We start from the raw sequence: 21,373 nt of genomic DNA, 5'->3' as shown, positions 1-21,373 counted from the left end.
CCTCCTCAGGCACTCACATTCTCTCTTTAAAAAAAAATCACCTCTTCAGAGATGCCCTCCTTGACCACCTAATCTAAAGCAGCCACCACCACCCCTCTCTTTGTTATCTCCATTTCACCTCCTCTGTAAGACTTATCACTATCTCAAGGTATCTCTCTTTCTGTTTACCCTTTCACAGTGCATCTCCCTCACTGGTATGTCAGATCCATGAGAGTGTGATCTTGATGGTTTTGGGCATTATTATAATCTCAGCATCTAGAATATCTGGCACCCAGTAAGTGCTCCACATATATCTGTTGAATGAACCCACACTGATGCTTCATAATTTGCTCAGTAACTTTTATGACAGTTGAAAGTTATGTTACTTAGAGTGACATTCTTTTTCCTTCTGGGAAATTGAGGGGGATGACATATGCCCCTCAATTCCTCCCAATGCTATTGTTATTCCAAAGACCAATTTAATGTCCTAGGAAGTGAACAAACTGAGGAAAAAACATACGCAACTTGACACAAAGGGTTCATTTCTTTAACATATAAAGAGTGATTACAGATCAATAAGAGAAAAACTAACAATCCAGTAGTAATCTGGCCAATATAGGGCTGGTGACTGCCCAGCAAAGGAAATATAAACAGCTCTGAATGAAAAAATATTCAGACTCATTCACAATAAGATAAACAGAGCTATAACTGCACTGAGATACTATTTTTACCTATCTGATGGGCAAAGATAACAGCAGTGCATAACACGCTGGGTTGGGGCAAATGGGGAAACACACATTCTTGCACATCACTAGTGAGAAGATAATTTGGCAATGTCTGTCAGAATTACAAAGGCAGGGCAGAAGACATGAAAGACATTTCTCCAAAGACATACAAATGGCCAACAGACACATGAAAAAATGCGCAGCATCACTCAGTATCAGGGAAATACAAAACAAAACAAGATACCACCTCACAACAGTCAGAATGACTACAATTAACAAGTCAGGAAACGACAGATGTTGGCGAGGATGCCGAGAAAGGGGAACCCTCTTACACTGTTGGTGGGAATGCAAGCTGATGCAGCCACTCTGGAAAACGTATGGAGGTTCCTCAAAAAGTTGAAAATAGAGCTACCCTACGATCCAGCAATTGCACTACTGGGTATTTACCCCAAAGATACAAATGCAGTGAAAAGAAGGGGCACATGGGGCGCCTGAGTGGCTCAGTCGGTTAAGCGTCTGCCTTCAGCTCAGGTCATGATCCCAGGGCCCTGGGATCAAGCCCCGCATCGGGCTCACTGCTCAGCGGAGAGCCTGCTTCTCCCTCTCCCTCTGCCTGCCACTCTATCTGTGCTCTCTATCTCTCTGTCAAATAAATAAATAAAATCTTTAAAAAAAAAAAAAAAAGAAGGGGCACATGCACCCCAATGTTCATAGCAGCAACGTCCACAATAGCCAAACTATGGAAAGAGCCCAGATGTCCATCAACAGATGAATGGATAAATAAGATGTGGTGTGTGTATATATATATATGTATATGTGTGTGTGTGTATATATATATACACACACACAATGGAATATTATTCAGCCATCAAAAAAATGAAATCTTGCCATTTGCAATGATATGGATGGAACTAGAAGGTATTATGCTAAGTGATATAAGTCAATCAGAGAAAGACAATTATCATATGATCTCACTCATGTGTGGAATTTAAGAAATAAAACAGAAGATCATAGGGGAAGAGAGGAAAAATGAAATAAGACGAAATCAGAGCGGGAACCACACCATAAGAGACTCTTAATCATAGGAAACAAACTGAGAGTTGCTGGAGGGGAGGGGGAGGGGGTAACTGAGTGATGGACATTAAGGAGGGCATGTGATGTGATGAGTACTGGATATTATATAAGACTGATGAATCACTGACCTCTACCTCTGAAACCAATAATACATTATATGTTAATTGAATCTAAATAAAATAAAATTTTTAAAAAGTAAAAAAGAATTACAAAGGCATATACCCTTTGACTCAGCCATTTCACTTCTAGGAATTTATCTTAGAGATACATTCACACTTGTGCAAAATGCTCTCTCTAGAAGGGTATTCCTAGCATCATGCAGTGTTCAGCAAGAGTGGAAATAAGCTGAACACACAGCAGTGGGGTACAGGTAAATGAACTAGGGTGGATCTTTATGTCGGAATACTATACATTCATCAGAAAGAACGAGGACACTTTTCATGTCCTGAAATGGAACAATCTCCAAGATGTCCTGTTGAATGGAGAGCTCAAGAGACAGAACAGTGGGTATGATGTGCTACTGTTTGAATTTTTTTTTTAAGTATTTCTAGGTATTTCCTGGGTATGCATAGACTATACCTGGGAAACTATACCAGAAACTGGCAACACTGTAAATCCTTCCATATCTCTTGAGTTTTGAACATTTACCTAGCCTAAATAAAGAAATAAAGATGTCCCACCCCCACCTACCCAACCGAACACTCATTTCTGCCCGACATCCCTGTTTTCCCAACTATTCGTGTTTTGACTGTTCAAGGCTATTTCCTGTCCACAGCAAAGGCCTCTGCTTTCTCTCTGTGCCTCAGAAAGTGGACGGAGTACCCAGATGCTCCTGACCTCTCACTTCTCTCTAGCTGCTCATCATCTAAGGATACAGCTTAAGGGGTTTGAAGTCCCAATACTCTATCCTTTGAAACTGTGTCCATTCTGCCTTGTCTTCTGAGCCTCTCCACCTGATCAATCACATGGTGTCGTCCCCTCCACGTGAGGCCTGGCCACGATGTGAGTGAAGCCTGGATTTCAGGCCCCCCACCCCTTCACAATGGACCCTTCCAAGTCCCCGTACCTAATTTTGGTCTCATAATTTTGTCTTCCTTTTCTCTAAAAAGACCTGCACACTGTACAAAAATCAGGCCCCACAAAACTGAACCCACCCTGCTCTACCCTGCATTTCTCGTGATGCAATGCATTTGCAGTTTTCCTCTGCTACACTATAACTCTAGAAGGCAGAGGCCAGGTCTTACTCTGTTCATATCCCTAACCCTTAACACAGTCTGGTCAGCCCCCATTAAATGCCCACTGAGCTGAATCAAGGAATAAAGCCAGATATAAAGACTTATCACCAATGTGTTTCTGACTAGCTTGCTGATTAAAGTATTTGTTAACTACTGTCTCTCCCTAGTGTGACTCTCAGTGAAAACCCCCCTTTCTCCCCAGAAGCCTAAAACAGAGGTGTCTGCAGATTTCTTTCTGAATCTCCTCTGGAGAGGAAAAGGGTGGGGAAAATGCATCCCAATTTGCAGGGGGCCTCATGGTGAGAAGTCCAAATGAATAACCCAACCACACTGCCACTCACTGTCACTCAGATCTGAAACTTAGGAGTCAGTCCCGATACCCTCCATCCCTTCTCTTCCCCATCCAACACATCTGCAAGCCTGAACAAAAAAGTTCTAATTTTTTTCTGTGCTTTGAATTACTTGGTGTCTGACAAAACCTACTGCCCCCTTCTCAGAGTTAAAAAATGGGTAAAATAAAATGCATAGGATGGGGCGCCTGGGTGGCTCAGTTGGTTAAGCGACTGCCTTCGGCTCAGGTCATGATCCTGGAGTCCCGGGATCGAGCCCCGCATCGGGCTCCCTGCTCGGCGGGAAGCCTGCTTCTCCCTCTCCCACTCCCCCTACTTGTGTTCCCTCTCTCGCTGTGTCTCTTTCTGTCAAATAAATAAAATCTTAAAAAAATAAATAAAAAAATAAAATGCATAGGATTTCATATGAAATCAACTATATATGAAAAAGTCATCCAACATCTTGAGTTGTGATAATAATCTATGGGTTTCTTTATTAGCCCATTAAATAATAAGACCAAGCAATACGTCTGATGACTACTGTAATTTCAAAGCAATGATGAGTAGAAACAATATTTTGAGGTCTCTGTGTATAGAAATATCTGTGATTCCATCGGTGACAGAGTCCTGCTAATGCTATTGTGGTCTATTCATAATAGAAGGAAACGTAACATTTTCAGTTAGAGGATAGTAAAAGTTGAGACATAATTTTTTCCCATCCAAGTTCATGCACTCCCCTGAATTCTATCCACAGACCCCTCCAGGGGGTTCCTGTTCTGAAATGTTAATCTAATCATAAAGCCTCCACTGGTTTTCATCACACTTGTAAGACAATTCAACTCCTTGCCATGGCCCTGGATGACCTGGCCTTCCTCATCAACCAGGACTCTCACTCCCTGACTAGGAGCGAATCACACTGGTCTCCTTCCTGTTACTGAACTCAAAAAAGATCCCCACCTCAGGGCCTTTGCACATGCTGTTGCCCCCCAACTTCTTGATCTGCACATGATTGGCCCCGCCTCATCACGCAAGTCTCTATAAAACGCCCCCTCCTGAGAGAGGCCTCCCCTGGCTATCCGCTCTGATGAGGAGTCTTCCTCTCCTCAATCTCTCTCTATTACATTATACTCTTTTCCTTTCTTCATAGCAATTGTCAGCTATGGGTAGGTGCTTGTCTGGGCACAGACTTGTCTGCCTTATTCCTCACTGTATCCCCCCTGCAAAAAGGTGCTGGGGCATGGTGGATGTTCACGAAATGTTTGCTGACTAAAGAAATTGCAGAATGACAGAAAGAAGATTCTGGGTGCTGTGCTGGCTCAGAACTGGGGTTAACCAGTAGGAGGCCCCATTTCTCCATAATCTACAAGCAGCAAGCAATCTGAAGCCACTTGGGGGCGCATTAGGACCAAGTCAAGATGGTGGAGCAGTTAGAGGAAGTGGAGACACTGGGGAAGGGCCCCTGGCCAGGATATTTAGTGGATCATCTGCTCCGTCCCTGACCTGTGAGAAAAACGGGCACAGAGGGCTTAGCACACCCCACTAGAGCTGAGAAGGGAAGAGACCAGTTCTCGTTCATCACGGGATTGTGATCACCCCCACCCCAGTGTGGGCACCCAGCAGGTGATCAATGAATTTCCAATGAATGAATGAGTGAAACCTAGGACTGACTGGTGGTGTTTCTCTTTGCCGCAACTGAGATCTTGGCCACAGTCGGGCAGAAAGACTGACGCTCTATTTACGTGACACACGGGTGAACAGGAGTATAATTGTCCACTTTCCCATCTGGGCTTGGTTCCACCTGAGGGTCAGGGGGGGGGATGGTGGTGGTGGAAAAAAGCCTTTAAAAGGAACTAGAGGAGGCCTGGCCCCTGCTGTGGCCGCTTGGGCCCAGGTGCAGCGCCTCACTCCAGCGCACAGGGCAGACTCTCCACCCCCCCCAACTGCAGGGCCCCACACATGCTCTGGCAGCCACCCAGACTGGGATGGTGTCTGCATGACACTCACCAGCCATCCCTGAGATGGCATGCTATGACCAGTTTTGGACACCCCATTCCAAGACATGGACAGTTTAGAATTAAGTCCAGGGCGGGGAGGACAGGAAGGGGGGTGTCTGGGGGACCATGTAAACTACATTGTCCTCAGTTGCATTCAGAGTGAGGACGGGCTTCCTTACTCTCTGAGCCATGACAGGCAGCCCTGTGGGTGGAGGGGGCTGCCTGGGAAGGGAGAGAGCACCTGTCCCAGGAGCCACCTGGGAGAAACGGCACCCCGACTTGCCCAGAACTGTGTGGAGGGAGCTAGGTGGGAGGGCGGTCGGAGGAGTGCCAGGGTCCCTGCCAGCTGGGAACCTTGGGGGTCTGAGCCTGGGTCCTGTTGCTTGCTTCTCGCTGTGTGACTCGGGGGAAGCCAGCTCTCTTCTGGGCCTCGGCCTCCCTAACTGTATAGGGTGACAGTGCATGGTGTCCTGGAGACGGCCAGACACCCGCTGTCCCTCACACAGTTGGAGGACCGTGGGCATCCCTTACCCTGTTTACGCCTCCATTTCCTCGGGTGACACCACAATAACTCTTACCTCCTGGGGCTATTACAGGAATTAAATGCAACAACACACGTAGCATGTTTAGCCTGGTCTCTGTTCACTCGAGTGGTCCTGCATAAATGGTAGTCATTACTACTGAGTCATAGCTCTCTCAGGGCTTGGTGTTCTCATCTACAAAATGGGGATAAGAATGTCTGACTCTTTACTGGATTGTACTGAGGCCTGAGTAATATTAGTATCTATAAGGTGTTTGGGAAATCACAACATACTCCCCCAGCACAAGCATCTGCTGCCCCTATACCCTCCTGTCACTCCCCTGCTGTCACACCCCTCAAGCACAAGCTCTCAAGGGCGGGAGCCCCGTCCTCTGCCTGACAACTCATAACTGCCAGTGTCCAGCCAGCCTCCCCGCTGAGCTCCAGCCTCATATGCCCGTCTGCCTATTTGATGTCTCCACTTGGATGGTGAATAGACTCTTTATCCCCTGCCATGTCCAAAGGGAAACTCCTGCTTCCCTACTCCTGCCCTCCAAAACACCCTGTGCCCCCCCGTCTTCCCCAACTCAGAAAATCACCTCACCACTCTCCGGTTGCTGAAGCCAAAATTCTAGGAGTCATCCTTGATCTACCCTATCCATATAAAATAGCATTCTAGACCCCCACCATCACCTTCACCTCCCCGCCTGGATGCCTGCGAGCATTTCCCACTGGGCCCCTTGCTTCTACTCTGGTCCCCCACAGTCCATTCTCCCCATGGCATCTGGAGGGTGCTTTGTAAAGGGTCAGTTGGCTCATGCCACTCATCTGTTTAATAACCCCCCAACAGCTTCCCATCATATCTGGCATTCATTCCAAACCCCTTAATCTGTCCTAGAAGACCCCTCACCTCTTGTCTCCTGCTAACTTGCTCTGCTCCAGACATACCACTTTTCTCTGTGCCCTGATGTCAAGCTGCCTTCCACCTCAGGACCTTTGCACTTGCTGTTGCCTTTTCCTCAGTTCTCCCCCTGGCTTCTTCATGACTGACTCATTCAGGCCTCAGCTCTCAAAGGCCACCTCCTCAGTGAAACTTTTCCTAACCACCTCCCTGGAAGACACCAGCCTATTTCATTTTCTTCAGGACACTCACTCTATAACAGTCTTGTTCGTTTGTTTACTTGTTTACTGTCTGTCTCCCCACTAGAACATGAGGTCCTCAAGGGCAGCCACCTCTGCCTCATTCACAGCTATTCCCTCGGGGCCATGAATGGGCACCTGGCATATACAAGGTGCTCAATAAGGGCTGGATGAATGACTATGTTATCCTAGTCATTTCACTAGAGGAAGCCCTAAAGTTTGGGGGGGGCAGGTGGTATGGGCACAGGTGGCCTGTCTCTAACAGGGGTTCTTCTATGTGCCTCCTCCCCCAAAGGTGACCCTGCCACACGGAGCCCAGGAAGTCCCAGCGATTGGGGCAGAACACCCACAAACTGAGACCCACCCAACAGGGAGCAAAAACTACCTCTGCACATTTTGTGTTATATCCCATGCTACTGCTTCATGTTAAAATGCCAGGATAGATGAGCAACAAAAGACCCCAATCCCGCAGTTGTGGGGCGACTGGGATGCCCCGGCCTGGCTCCTGGACTCCAGGGCCTGTGGGCACATTGACAATGTGCCACACCTCCAGGTGTGGCTGACCTGGCACCCACTGCCCCTTCCTCAAGCATCCACCTCTTCCTCTTGGGGACTTGCCCTCCCCCATTCTCAGGTCACATGGTCCAGGGGGGCTGACCCTACCTTCTCAGGGGTTGAGGACATTAACTCAACCCTGGCCTGTGGGAGGGTTTTATGTCCCCGGGTACAAGTGACTGCAAGTCGAAGCGGGCAGGCACCTATTTTGCCTGCCTCAGAATGAAAAAAGAGACAGACCCCTGGGGCCAGGCCCCATGTTCCAGGATGGGCCTCTTCAGTGATCTGAGCCAAATATCCCCTTTCCTTCTTCAGCCACCTGGCGTGGAGTTTGGTCCAGCCGCCACCCCTCCTAGCCCATCCTGCTCTGTCTTCCACTGCTGGCCCCCAACCCCCCACTTCCAGAGCCCACTGTGCTCTCTCACATTATGCTCCATGCCTGGAACAGCTTTCTCCACTTTGTATACCCAGTAAACTCCTACTTGTCCCTGCTCAGGTCAGATCCCACCTCCTCCAGGAAGCCTTCTCTGATTCCCTCAGACACAGGTCACCTGTCTTCTCCCACACTCCCACCACATCCAATAGGTTTCTCTGGGAAAACTGTACTCACTAGGTCCTGCCCGCCTAAAAGATTTTGTCAAGCTTTATATGCCATTGTCATATTATGAAAATAGGGATTTTTTTTTTTCTCTCCAAATACAAAATGATGTTTTAACGGTTAATGTAAATTTTCAATCAATGCCTACCCCTACCCCAGACATTCTGAATTACTCCCCCGGAGAGATGTCTTCCCTACCCTTGATTGAAAAGCTGCATCCCTCATTGATTCAGTAAATATCCACGTGGCCCCCTTGGTGGAAAGCACCGTGCTGAGTGCTGGACACACAAATTATAGAAGTGTGTTATAATCATCCCTTTCTCTATACGAGTTAGGAAAATGCAGGGAAGGTTCCTGCCAAATGGTTTAACTGACATTACTTTGGAAGCTGGCATTCGAGGGACAGATGGGGGACTTTCCCTTAGTACTTTATGTAATTTTTAAAATGATAGGGCTAGGGGTGTTTTTGACTTTCTTAGTATTGTTCAAGTAAAACATTTCTTAGTGGTTCGTTGGTGTGTCTGTTTCCCTAGAAGACTGGGAACCCTGAGGGGGCAAGGAAGGGTCTGAGTCATTCCTAAGCCTTTAGCTTCCCACCAGGGCCTGACACACGGGAGGCCGGGAAATGTCTGAAATGACCACGGGACAGAGCGGAGTGGGCATGGGAAGCAGATGGGTGGGAACGGGACACGGGCTGAGGAAGAGGGAGGGGTCAAGCCCAGGGGTGAGACAGCTGGAGCTGCAGTGGGCAGCTAAGGCAGGAGGACTGTGGTACCCACGGCAGCTGGTCGGCACAGTGCCTACAGCTCTTGGTGGTACGGGATAAACATTTGTCAGGGAAATGAGGTCACAGGGTGACAGAACTCCCAGAAAACAACCTTGGCCCAGCTTTGCAGTTGCAAAAGGCAGACCCGAGCAGATCGGAGCTGGGGACGGGGGAGTGAGAGGAAGGGGTTGGAGGAGGCCTTGAGAATCAGAGTATGGGCGGGACAGCAGGTGGCAGGGAGCTTGGAGGAGGTGGTTCTAGGAGTGTATGAACAGAAGGAATGCCTGCTGCTGGTCTGCACGAGGCTGCTCTGTCCCTGCTCCCTCCCTGGAGTCTTTGTCCCTTCCACAGACACTTCCTCGGGCATATTTGGACCCAGTACTGGTGATTAGGGCCAGAAGCAAAGGAAAAGGGCTGGGGGCCTCGGGAGAATGCAGGAGGCAGGAAATCAAACCAGCTGGAGGGAGGGAAGTCTTGGAAGACATCCTGGAGGCGTGGACTCCCAAGCTGAGGCTTAAAGGCTGAAAAGAAGCCGTCCAGGTAAAGGGAGGGAGCCGACTTCCAGGCAGACAGGAGAACAGGGGCAGGGGCAGGGATACTTGAGACCTGGGGGAGGGAGGAGCCCTGAGCGTTGGGGTTGCTCCATGGAGAGCTGTATGTGCTGAGAGGCGCCCCCCTGCTGCTGGGATCTCTGGGGGGCGGTGGGCGGGGGGAGGTGGGAAGGATGGCTACAGGCAGCAGCCCCAGATTATGTGGTCTGAGCCCTGACTCCCAGGCCGCTCTGCCCCTTGGGGTGAGCTCGCCAGGGATGAGGATTTGTGGACTCTAGGAGGTCACCGTTAGCAAAGTGCCTGCTACAAAGGCAGCACCTGCCAGACTCTAGTTACAGTTACCGTGGTGAGCCAGGCACCAGGGGCTAAGTCTGGAAGAGCCATCACAGAGCAGTGGCCACAGATTGCTCTGTGTGTCTCCGCAGAAGCAGGCCCAGAAGTGGGAAGCTCTAAGGAGGCAGACCCAGCTCAGCGTTAAGGACAGTCTTCAGTGGAAGCGCTGGTCAGTAGTGGAATGGGCCCATCGGAAGCTGAACTCTGTCAAGGGACAAACTGTGGGTGCTGGACACCTTCTCTGTGTAGACAGCGTCTGCCCCCGGGGTTCCATGGAAGGCGGTGGATAGAGAGAAAGAAAAGCGATCCAAAGAGCAGTCATTGTGGGAAACACAGGGTTAAGGGAAGTTAAACAAGGTTCCTTGCTGCAGGACTTCTCAGGACCTTCACTGTGCTGGAACATGGGCCACAGACTCAAATGCTTATGGAACCCAGGGAGATAGCACAAGTGGGTGACAGGGAAAAGTGCGGGTGGAGAGAGCAGGCCCATCAGGAGGGGATGCTCTGTTCTACCTACTCTGTTCCACAAACTATCCTTACAGGAAATTTGTGGGCTACTATCTTGGGTTGAACTGGGTCTCCCAAAAAGATTTGTCGGAAGTCCTAACCCCTGGTGCCTGTAAATACAAGCATATTTGGAAACATGGTCTTTGCAGATGTAATCAAGTTAAATGAGGTCATTAGGGCCGGCCCTAATCCAACGACTGGTGTCCTTATAATAAGAAGGGAAAATGTGAATGCAGAGACAGACAGGCACAGACAGAAGATGGCCCTATGACCAAGGAGGCAGAGATTGGAGCGATCCAGCTAAAAGAATGCTAAAGATTTCCGGCACTACCAGAAGCTAGAAGAAGCAGAGAGAGATTCTCCCTAGAGCCACCCAGTTTGTGGGGCTTTGTCATGGCACCCCGGGAAATGAATACAGCCACGAACTCATGATTCAGTATATGCCAATAGTCTCCAGAATGGCCAGAGCGGATGCAGCATTCCCTGACCCAGCGGCCACGGGCCCCTTTTCTGAAAGAGCATCTCTCACTGGATACGCCAGAGCACACATTATAGGGTGCTGGCTCAGAGTCTCAGCCTTTCCTTCTGGGCCCACATAGGCACCATTCCACGGAGGTGACTCCTCGTTTCCTCAGCCAGAAACTGAGGATAATGGGCCAACCTCCCAGGTGGCTGGGAGCCCTCAGTGAGATACACAGAAAGCGCTTAGCCAGGCATGCCATCACATGGAGGACGTCCTCCCTCTGAGCGTCGATTTACCCCACTGAGACACGGGTGGCAGCATCCCCCGTGGCTCCCTGGCACATGACCGGCCTTCAGAAGAGTCCACGCAGACCGGTCAGCCCCCTGCACACCGTGCTTCCGTGGGCCCTGTGCTGCCTGCCCCCCAGGGCTGCCCTTACCTGTGCTGTGAGCTGGATGGGCTGGGAGAGGGTGAGCTGTGGGGTCCCGGGGGGCTGGCTGGCAGGCTGTGGAGGTGGCAGGTCGCCACCCCCAGAGGAGGCTGGGGGCTGCGAGGTCGAGGAGGAGGCAGAGGAGGCAGAGGAGGAGGAGGAGGAGGAGGAGGAGGAGGAGGCAGCGGCGGCGGCGGCAGCGGCACTGGATTGTTGCACGGCGGCGGCCAGGAGCTGGGCCTGGGCTTGCTGCAGGAGGAGCTGCTGCTGAGCTGGCATCAGTGCTGTGAGCTGTGGGGTGCGGGCGGCAGGGCCAGAGGAGGGGCGGGGGCGGGGGAGCAGAGAAGGCAGAGAGGGGTTAGTGCCCGAGCCAAGCAGGTTAGGGGGCAAGTCCTCCAGGAGGCCTGAGGAGGGCAGGAGGAGGGCGTGAGAGTGTGGTGGTGGCCCTGGCGGGACACCCCCTGCCACGGGTCCTGTAACAGATGGGAGGCGGCTGGTCGAGGCCCACGTTCCCTGTCCTTCCCCGAGTACTTACCCCGGCTAGCTGGCTGCCCGTCAACATGAGTTGGGCCTGGGGCAGATGCGGCTGAGCCAGCTGGGGGGGTGGGGGTGCTGCTGGGGCTGAGTCGCCACTGGGGTCTTCAGCCTTGATCTGGGGGGGAGAGAGGCAGGGTCCGGGACCCCAGAATGTTAAGTGGAGGCCAGAGAGAATGCCCACCTGTGAACCAAAGAGAGGGCATGTGTGGCAACGGCAGCCTCGGGCCAGCACATGAGGAGTAGGCTGGGGTGTAGAGGCAAGGCCCTGCCTACCGGCTGGGGATCTTAAGTCCCGCCTCTGGCCTCAGGCTCCTCAACAATCAGGAGGGCTAACACACACCCCTGCACCAAACAGGAGAGAGGCACCTTTGGAGAGCAGTTTTCCCCTCTGGGGGGTGGGGGTCAGTTTCCCCATCTGTAAAATGGGGAATTTGCCAGCAGAGGACTCGGGGCATCAAAGAATAGCGTTCTGGGTTCCCATCCCTTATCTGCTTTATTTATTTATTTATTTATTTATTTAAAAAGATTTTATTTATTTATTTGTTTGACAGAGGGAGACAGAGAGAGGAAACACAAGCAGGGGGAGTGGGAGAGGGAGAAGCAGGCTTCCCACCGAGAAGGGAGCTGATGTGGGGCTCGATCCCAGGACACTGGGATCATGACCTGAGCTGAAGGCAGATACTTAACAACTGAGCCACCCAGGTGCCCCTCCCTCATCTGCTTTAGCCAGAGGTGCATCTCTCATTAATGAAGTAGGACTTCATTGGAAGAACGGGTCTTAGGTTATGAAAAAAAAAACCACCGACTTGGAACCTGGATCGGAATTCAAATGAGTATGGAAAGAGGCAGACAGTGCGAACAGGTGGCGTGGGCAGACGAGGATGAGGTGGGCTGGCGGCATGTGCAGCCCTCCTGGAGGGGAAGCTTGCCCAGCTCCTCCTCTGCTCCCACCAACCATTCATTTCAAAATCTAAAGCAAAACCCAAAACAACCTAAAAAAAAAAAAAAAAAAAAGCACCAAAACGCTGGCAGGACCAGCCAAGCACATACACAGGCCAGATGTGGCCCAGATGCTGCCAGCTTTCAGCCTCCACCCCAGAAGTCCCTTGAGCCCCTCCTCATATCTCTGTGCAGGATGTAGATGCACCTCGCATCAAATACATAGGACAGACCAGCATAGAGCAGTCCTGGCCTTCCTCCTCTCCTAGACAGAAAGGCCAGACCACGGTTGGCTTGCCTGAGAGGTCGGCTAGTAAAGGACATGTGGGGTTGGGGGAGGCATGGCTTGCAGAATCACACTCTCGGGCCCAGAGGGGACACTGGGCTGAAGGATGATCCCTAATCCTTCAGTCCGATGTCCCAGCACCATTTTGCAAAAGGGGATCCAGAGAGGGAAAGTGACTTGTGCAAGGTGACACAGCAGCTTGGCAGGGGGGTGTGGCATTTGGAATTCAGAGTGAGATGAACAGAGGCCTGGAAAAGGCCAGATCACAGAGGGTGAGTGGCATGGCCCAGGGAATGGAGACAAATGTCAGAAAGTTTACGGGGTGCAGGGATGCAGCATCCCCTGGTGGGGACTCGAGGGCCCCTGGAAGTCTGGCTGTGTTCTGCCTCTTGACCCGGTGTGGGCAACATGGGTGTTCAGTTTGTGAAAACCCACTGAGGATCTCTGCGTGTGTCACATTCCAATTAAAAGTTAAAAAACAAAAAACAACCAACATGGTGAGGATACTAGTCCTCTTTCAGATTTCTTTCATTCCTTCTGGTTCTCTTGAGAAAGCCTCCATTAGGTGCTAGGATAGTTCTAATGCCTCACCCCCAACACTGCTCATCTCCCTTTCTAATGAATGAAGGAAAGGCCTCAGGCTTAGACCCGTCAGCAGGCAAGAGTCTCTGGGTACATTTTAATAATCACTGTGTTGGGGCACCCGGCTGGCTCAGTCGGTACAGCACAGATGCTTGATCTCGGGGTCGTGAGATCGAGCCCCACGTTGAGCATGGAGATTACTTAAAAAAAATAACCATTGTATTTATTTCCATGGCAAGAGATGCTGGTTTTCCATTCATGAAATTTCCATTTAAAAAACACGTATTTGAGCTGCTGAAAAAGCAAGCCAGTTCATGAGCTGAAAATTGTTGAAGCTGATGGATGGGTACCTGGGGGCTTATTTTCATGATACTCTTTTTCTTCTCCTTTTGTATCTGCTTCACATTTTCCGAAATAAAATGTTTTTAAAACTGAAGCCAATTAACACAACTGTGACGTAAGTAATTGTACACGGTGGTGTGTGGATGTGTCTGAAATTGTGACGGGAGCACATGAATCACTGCAGTTGGGGAAAGCAGAGGCTGCCCTCAAACAGGACGAGGTGTGGACAGAGGCCCGGAGTCAGAGGCCAACGCCCTCTCTGCCTCCGGTTTTCCCGAGGAACCGGGGTCCAGGCCAGGGAAGGGTGGCAAGGACCCTTCCTTTGCAGGGCTCCCCTGGTTTCCCCACAGAGAAGCAAGGCTGCCGTGGGGCTGGGAGGGGCTGCAAAGACACAGCTGAGGAGGGAAAGGGTCAGGACGGTGGGCACGCGCTCTGCTCCGAGGGCTAAGGCCAGAACTGTGCCTAAGATCAGAGGGAAGGAGGCCAGAGCCAGAGCCCTCCTCCCCTGGGCCCTGGCCAACTCACTCAGCACAAGATACCCACCCACTAAGCTGCATCAGGGCACCTCAGAGGCCATCGGATCTGACAGCCCCCCATGTTAGAGAAGAGGAAACCGAGAAGCCCAGCAGTGGTGGGGCGGTGGGGGGCGGAGGGGAGTGATTTTCCCAAGGTCACGGAGTAGTTCCCGGCCCCCAACCCCATCCCTTGCAGAGGACCCCTCTGCCCCTGCCCTCCATGCTGCTTTCAGGCCTCTGGGCCTGTGGCTGCCCCTACCAGGCTGGAGAATGGAGCCCTGGGCCCCAGACACCTCAGGAAGCCCAGCAGTGCCCAGAAACAGGCAGGGCCCCATCTGGATTAGGGATTTGTTCTGTCTGGCCACTTCCAGCCTCCCCATCAACCTCAGCCATCCTTCCTGAGTCTGCCTCCCATCCCATACCCCCCTCTACTGGCTGGCCCCTGAGTGTGTGTGTTGGGGGGCTGGGGGTAGGGTAGGCCCCTGTCAGGGAAGTTGGGATGGGGGCGGGGCCCTCAGCTTCCTGTTGTTCATCGCCCTGGGGCTCTGGGGGGGATTTCCCTGGCCACCCCCACCCCCCAGGGAAGGGGAAGGAGCCTGGGTGAGTCACAGGCCTGGGGCGGGAGCCTGAGTGTGAGAAGGGGCGGGAGGAGTCTTGTCACCAAGGTGTCGGGGCTCCGTACCCCCCCTTCAGGCCCTGGGCCCACAAAGATGTGCAGGACCCTCTCCCAGATGCTAACCCATCACAGGACACCCTCCTCATTCCCCTGCCCTGGCCGTTCTGATAGGTTCTTACCTTGGTGCTGGGGCCAGTTGGGGACACGGAGAACGGGGAGGTCTTATTCTGGGGGTTCTGGGAAGAAAAAGTTGGGGTGGGGAATGGGAAGAGTGAGGTGAAGCAGCCTTTGACACCATGCCCCTCCCCCACAGGGGCCCCCCTCTGTTCCCTTCTGCCCCTCCCAACCCCTCCTGCTCATCTACTCCCTCCTGACCTGATGGTTAGTGTCTGGTCCATTTCTTTCAGTGTCTGCAACGAGAGGGAAAGAGTGAGTTGTCACCTGTGCCCCCACAGCCCCTCAGCTCCCCCCCCCACAGGCCCCCTGCCCTCCCTGCTCCCCTCCCCACCCACCTGTGTGCTCTGATGGGGAGTCCAGACCTTGCTTCTCGGCCTCCAGGGGCTTAGACATTCTTATTTCTGGGGACAAAAGAAGGATGTAAGTGGGGTGAGGGAAGCCTGGGGGGCTCTTGGGCCCTCCTCCAGCACCACCCTAGCCTCTCTCCAAATCCCCTGCACTCCCTGCCACCTTGTAAGTGCCTCTTTCCAGGAGACATGCCCTCCTTACTGGGCCTCTGCCCTCCTCTGGCAGGACAAGAAAGGGATCCTTTTCAGCCCTGCAGAAGGTGGCACGGGGAGGGCCACCTCCCGTGAGGCCCTGGGGCAGGGTGGGAGGTAGCCGGTGGTCGTGAGAAGGCTTCGGTGCCCAGGAGGAGGTGGGTGATGTTCCACAGGAGCGAGTCAGCCTCAGGCCTCCTCCCGAGGCGTGCCCGTCCTGCCTCACCAGGTTTCGGGTGAGACATGTTTTCCACTCTGAGTGGGGCCTGGGGGTGTGAAGGGCTGCAGCATCCCCAAAGGAGTGAGTCTTCTGAACTCTGCGTGGGATTTGGCGCCCTCTGCGCCTCCCCCAGCCCACAATGTTCCTGTCCACACCTGACCCCCACTTGGCTTCCCGGCCTCCTTTCTCACATTCAGCTCACAGGCCCGGCAGCCCCACTCGCCACTTGGAACTCCGACTCCAACACCACCCGGCTCTACCCCTGACCAGGTCCTCGGACTTACTCCTAGGCCTCACCCGGGACTTAAGCCTTGAATCCCCACTGCACGCCCAGATCCAAGCCGGGTGCCCCAGCCTACAAATGCAATCCCCTGCTATCTTCCCATAAACCCAGGACATGAGGGGAGGGGGCAAACAGCAAGCTGGCCCTGGGGCCACAAAGCATTGCTCTTCCCTCACAACACTGTGATGCTGAGGAGGGAAAGGTGAGCACTTACCAGTGCCGAGCACAGTGTTAAGTATGATTCAGAGCTCACAGAAGCAGTTGGTGCTAATATTACCCCCATTTTACAGAGGAGGAAACTGAGGGCCCAAGTGCACAGTGAGACAGCAGAAGTGCCCCAGTTGGACACCTGTCTTCATGACTCCAGAGTTCCCGCTTCTCATCAGGACTGCTATGGTCTAGTGGGCCCCCTGCTGTGACTTCCACCCACCTCATCTCCAGCTGTCACCCCTACTCAAGTTCACCCTGACTGACGCCGACTCGAACCCAAACCTTTCTGGTCCTAGACCCCACACAAACCTAGGCTTCTTCCCTATCCATTCTCAGTCCCCTTACCTACCCTGAATCCCAACTCCCACCCAGATGGTACAAGTCCTTCATCTGACCTTGACTCCCAGCTTGGCCTCAGACCTTACTCGTGACCCTGACTCTGACCCCAAGGTCTCCCCCACCACTCACTCCACATCCCTGCCTAAACCACGATGCCCTATCAAAGGGGCTGTCCAAGGGGCGCCTGGGTGGCTCAGTTGGTTAAGCGACTGCCTTCGGCTCAGGTCATGATCCTGGAGTCCCGGGATCAAGTCCCACATCAGGCTCCCTGCTCAGCAAGGAGTCTGCTTCTCCCTCTGACCCTCCTTTCTCTCATGCTCTCTGTCTCTCATTCTCTCTCTCTCAAATAAATAAAATCTTAAAAAAAAAAAAAAAAAAAAAGGTTGCTGTCCAATTCAAGCGCGTTCCGCACCCAAGATATTGAAAGAAGGCCAGCTAACGAGAGCTAGGATGTCCTCAGGAACTGGAAAAAAAAAAATGTCCAGGAATTTTGCAATCAAGGGTTACTCGACATGAAACGCCGCTCTGGTTTAAAATTCTTGATTAAAAAGCCAGGTCACACACTGCTCGTGGGAGTGTAAATCGATATAAGCACAAGTCAGGAAAACTGACGAGGTTCCCCCTCCCTAGGACCCAGCACATCCACTCCCGAGCACCGTGGGGAGACAGAGGAGCATCCTGCCCCCCAAGCCCATGGGCACACAGCAGCCCCTTCCCCAAACTGGGAACAAGTCAAGGGCCTATCAGAGGATGGACACAATGTGGTATGTCCATACAATGAAACGCCCCGCAGCAAGAAAAGGAAGAAACTCCTGCATCACACGCACCACTGAATCTTGCAGGCACGACACCAAGGGAAAGACATCAGACACAAAAGCGGACAGACAGTAGGATTCCAATTACAGGAAGCTCAGAAACAGGCAAGATGATATCAGATGGCCAAGGTCAGATTATGGGTAACGTCTGGGGGTTGCTGACGGGGAATGAGCGTGAGGAGGCCTGTAGGGGGTTGGAAATGTTTGGTATTGTCATCTGTTTGGTGGTTATGTGGTTCTATACATAGGGAAAAATGCATCAAGCTGCACCCTTAAAATCTGAGCATTTACTGTAGGTATGTTTTCACATAAAAAAAGAAAAAACTTAAAAGCTAAAAAAAAAAAGCCAGGATACGGTACTATTAAGGCATAGGCTGGTGAGGGTGGTGTGGGGAGCAGGGGCCCAGGATGCTATGGGAGCTCAGGCCCTGCTTCTAGGCACTAGGATGGTGGTGAGTGGCTAATGATCATCTGAGGCACAGGAGGAGGACCCAGGTCCTAGTCCCAGGTAAGAGACCACACTCCTGACTCTGGGACATCAAAGGCAGGAGTCCTGCCTAATCCTGCCTCTAAATGGCCCAGAACTTGGCCCAGCTCCGGGCAACTGCTGATGCTAGTGGGGTCCTGCCTCCCACCCCTCCTAGCATCGCTGAGACCCCTGCTCCAACCCCCTCGCCGGCCCCCTCCTCCCAGCCAGTGTCCATCTAGCCCCAGGGAGATCCTTCCCACAACCTGGCCGTGAACCTTTCCACAGCTCCCCATCTCCCCAAGAAAAGCCCAGATAGGGTTTTTAAAGAGGTAACCAAGTTAAATGAGACCATTAGGGTGGGCCTTAATCCAATATGACTGGTGTCCTCATAAGAGGAGGAAACTGGGACGACATAGACACACAGAAAGAAGCCCATGTGAAGACACAGGGCGAAGTCAGCCCTCCCAAGCCGAGGAGAGAGACCTCCGAAGAAACCACCCCCACTGCCACCTTGACCTTGGACTTCTAGCTTCCAAATTTCAGGAAAATTAATTTCTGTTGTTTAAGCCACCCAGCGTACAGTAGTCCATGACGGCAGCCCTGGGAAAATAATACAGCCTCCCACGGCCCTGCCCTCTCACTGTCCTAGCCGTGAGCCCACAGGGCCGTGGCCTTCTGTGTCCCTGTCCTTTCCCACCAGACCAGGGAGCAGGCCTGCTCTGACTCACTGCTGGCCCCCTGGTGTCCCCCAGCTCAGAAGAGTGGGTGTTAAATGTTGGCTGAACGTCCCTCCCTGCGGCTCTCTCTCTACTCGTTCCTGCCTCGGTCTTGCTGTCTCTCTCCCTCCGCCTGGAAGGTTGTCCCCCACTCTGTCTGCCTGGCGACCTCCTACTCATCCTTCAGGCCCCAGCACAGGCTCTGTCCTCTATGACGGCGGCTCCCTCCACCCCAGCTCCTGCTGGCCCGGCCCTCTCCCCTGGCTGTAGCCGTCTGGGCCCCAGTACGTCTTCCCCGTCAGACTAGGACCCCTTGAGGGCAGGTCTGACTCATCTTGGGGTCCCCAACACTGCCCAGCCCAGGACGTGTGGGTTGAGTGCACAAGGGTGCCCTGAGGCTCTGATCTCCCTCCTCCCTCCAGGCCTTAGCTTCTGCTCTTCTCCCTACCTGGCGACCTCTTCTTCTCGATTAGCAAACTCCTGCTCCTTTTGAAGGTCCCAGCTCATACATCACCTCCTCTGTGAAGTCCTCCCTGACTCCTCAGGTGGTTAGTGTCTCTCTCATCTGGGAACCCCCTGCCTCTGCCCCCTAACACACCCTGACCCCCTGGGCAATGGATTCCCCCTGCCCCAGACTGTGAGCTCCTTAGAGCCCAACAGCCCTGGCTGGGACTGTGTCTTTGGAATGAATGAATGCATGCAAGAATCTCTAACAGACCAGGACCCAATCTTGTCCCAGACAAGCCTCTCTCCCTGCTGCTACCCGCCACCTTGACCTTGAGCCCCAATCCCCAAGCAACTCCAACCTAAACCTTTAAAGTAATTTCTGCAGGGACAGTGGCTGAGGAGGCAAAGGTGGCATGAGAGGAAATCTCCACCACTGTTTCCCTTGTTCTCCCTAATTCTTCCCCCCACCCCGACTCGCACACAGCCCAGGCACCCCTGCAGCATTTGGCTGGGTTGACAGCAAAATGGCCAGTGTTGCCCTTTGCCCAAGCCTGTCTTGTTTTTCTTTCCTCCTGCCCCCATCAGAACCCAATCTGAAAAAAGGGTGTCATCATATCATCCCCACCAAGGATGAAGAGGGGACTCCATTTCCACCACAGATCCAAAGCCAAATGATGCCTTAACATCTAAGGGCGTTGACAATCCCCTTAAGAGGCCTGCTGAGGCGCCCGTTCTGCAGGCTGTCGGCCTTGGCCCAGGCCCCTCTCTCTTGACTCTAGAGAAACACTGACACCTATTCCCACCCAGACACTCTGCTTTCTTTTTTTTTTTTTTTTTTTTTAAGATTTTATTTATTTATTCATGAGAGACAGAGGCAGAGGGAGAAGCAGGCTCCCCGCGGAGCAGAGAGCCCGATGCGGGACTCGATCCCAGGACCCTGGGATCATGACCTGAGCCGAAGGCAGACGCTTAACCGACTGAGCCACCCAGGTGTCCCCAGACACTCTGCTTTCAATGGGACAAGGGAAGACCTGGATATCTGGATTTTGAAAAGCCCCCACCCCTACCCCCACCAGGTGATCTAATATGCTCCAGCTCCCTGGCGCTTTCCGAAGCTCATCTCAAGGCCTCGTTCACACAGAAAGGCTGCTCGGTTATATGACCACAGTCACCCCTCCCTTCTCCCATTCCAGGTAGCGTATAACTCTTTAGAGGGCCAGGCAGGAACAAGCAATGCAGAATTCTACCGGGCCCCTTGAATCCCACCATCCTGGAGTCAGACACACCCAGGGCTACCCACACCCTTGGGGTCACACTCGCTTGCCCCACTGCCTCAGGCCTGGGACTCTGGGTCCCCTCCGCCCTCCCCACCCCTCCCTCGCCCCTCCCTCCCCGGACTTTCACTTCTCCTCTGCATTTCCCCCAGCCGGTTTTAGCAGACTTGGGCCAGCTTCTCGTTAGCACTTACCGAAAACGGGGCTAAATATAGAGGGCCCAAGGGCTGCCCCTCACCCCTCCTGGCCCCTCTTGGCCTGTCCCCTGGGTCTCCTGCCTTCAGGGCCGGCTTCACTCGAGGCTGCGGCTTGGGAGCCCCTGTGGGCAGTGTTCGCACTGCCGGGAACCTCTGTGGGCCCAGCTGGCCCGGTCCCTGCCTCCCTAGGAGCAGCACCTCACACCCCCACCGCGCCACATCTGTCCCCGGGGGGCCTCAAGGGAGTGAACACTTCTGAGCTGTCAGGAGGGAGGGATGGAGAGAGAGGCAGCAGACACAACAAGAGAGGGTGGCCCACAGCTGTGTTGGCAACAGGTAAGGGCTGCCACTTCGCACACACACCACAGCCTCAGCCAGGCAGGGCCCAGACGAGGACGGAGACCCGCAAACGCACACAGGGACAGGTGTGCACAGACCTCAGGCAGGAACAGTTGCGGAGAAGGCATACGCCCAGACGCAATGACAGGGGTAGGCAGGCAAAGCACACACCCAGACATGTGCGTGCACACCTGCACTGACACACGCACACAGACCCCAAATCACACCCCAGAGTCACAGACACACAAATAGACGTACACGTACACACACACACACACGCGCGCGCGCCCAGGTCACTCAGATACACACACACGCCAAATCACACCCCAGAG

General features: G+C 52.9%; 1 protein-coding gene across 3 annotated transcripts in view; it reads right to left on the bottom strand.

Moving 5' to 3' along the window:
* The window catches only part of POU2F2 (POU class 2 homeobox 2), a 33,056-nt gene that overhangs the window by 9,660 nt on the left and 2,023 nt on the right, over nucleotides 1-21,373 (bottom strand). For all 3 annotated transcript variants that reach the window (XM_034986600.1, XM_034986603.1, XM_034986602.1), the window contains exons 2-5: nucleotides 15,529-15,594; nucleotides 15,392-15,426; nucleotides 15,196-15,252; nucleotides 11,735-11,851 (exon numbers count right to left, since the gene is read on the bottom strand). In XM_034986600.1, coding sequence (XP_034842491.1) covers nucleotides 11,735-11,851; nucleotides 15,196-15,252; nucleotides 15,392-15,426; nucleotides 15,529-15,594 — 275 coding nt within the window. The remainder of the gene's footprint in view (nucleotides 1-11,734; nucleotides 11,852-15,195; nucleotides 15,253-15,391; nucleotides 15,427-15,528; nucleotides 15,595-21,373) is intronic.

This window comes from Mirounga leonina, unplaced genomic scaffold (genome assembly GCF_011800145.1).
Source record: "Mirounga leonina isolate KUSES-001 unplaced genomic scaffold, KU_Mleo_1.0 Mir_376, whole genome shotgun sequence".
NCBI classification, from domain to species: Eukaryota; Metazoa; Chordata; class Mammalia; order Carnivora; family Phocidae; genus Mirounga; species Mirounga leonina.
Note: the sequence above shows the minus strand (reverse complement) of the source record. Positions and strands in the feature narration are given on the sequence as shown.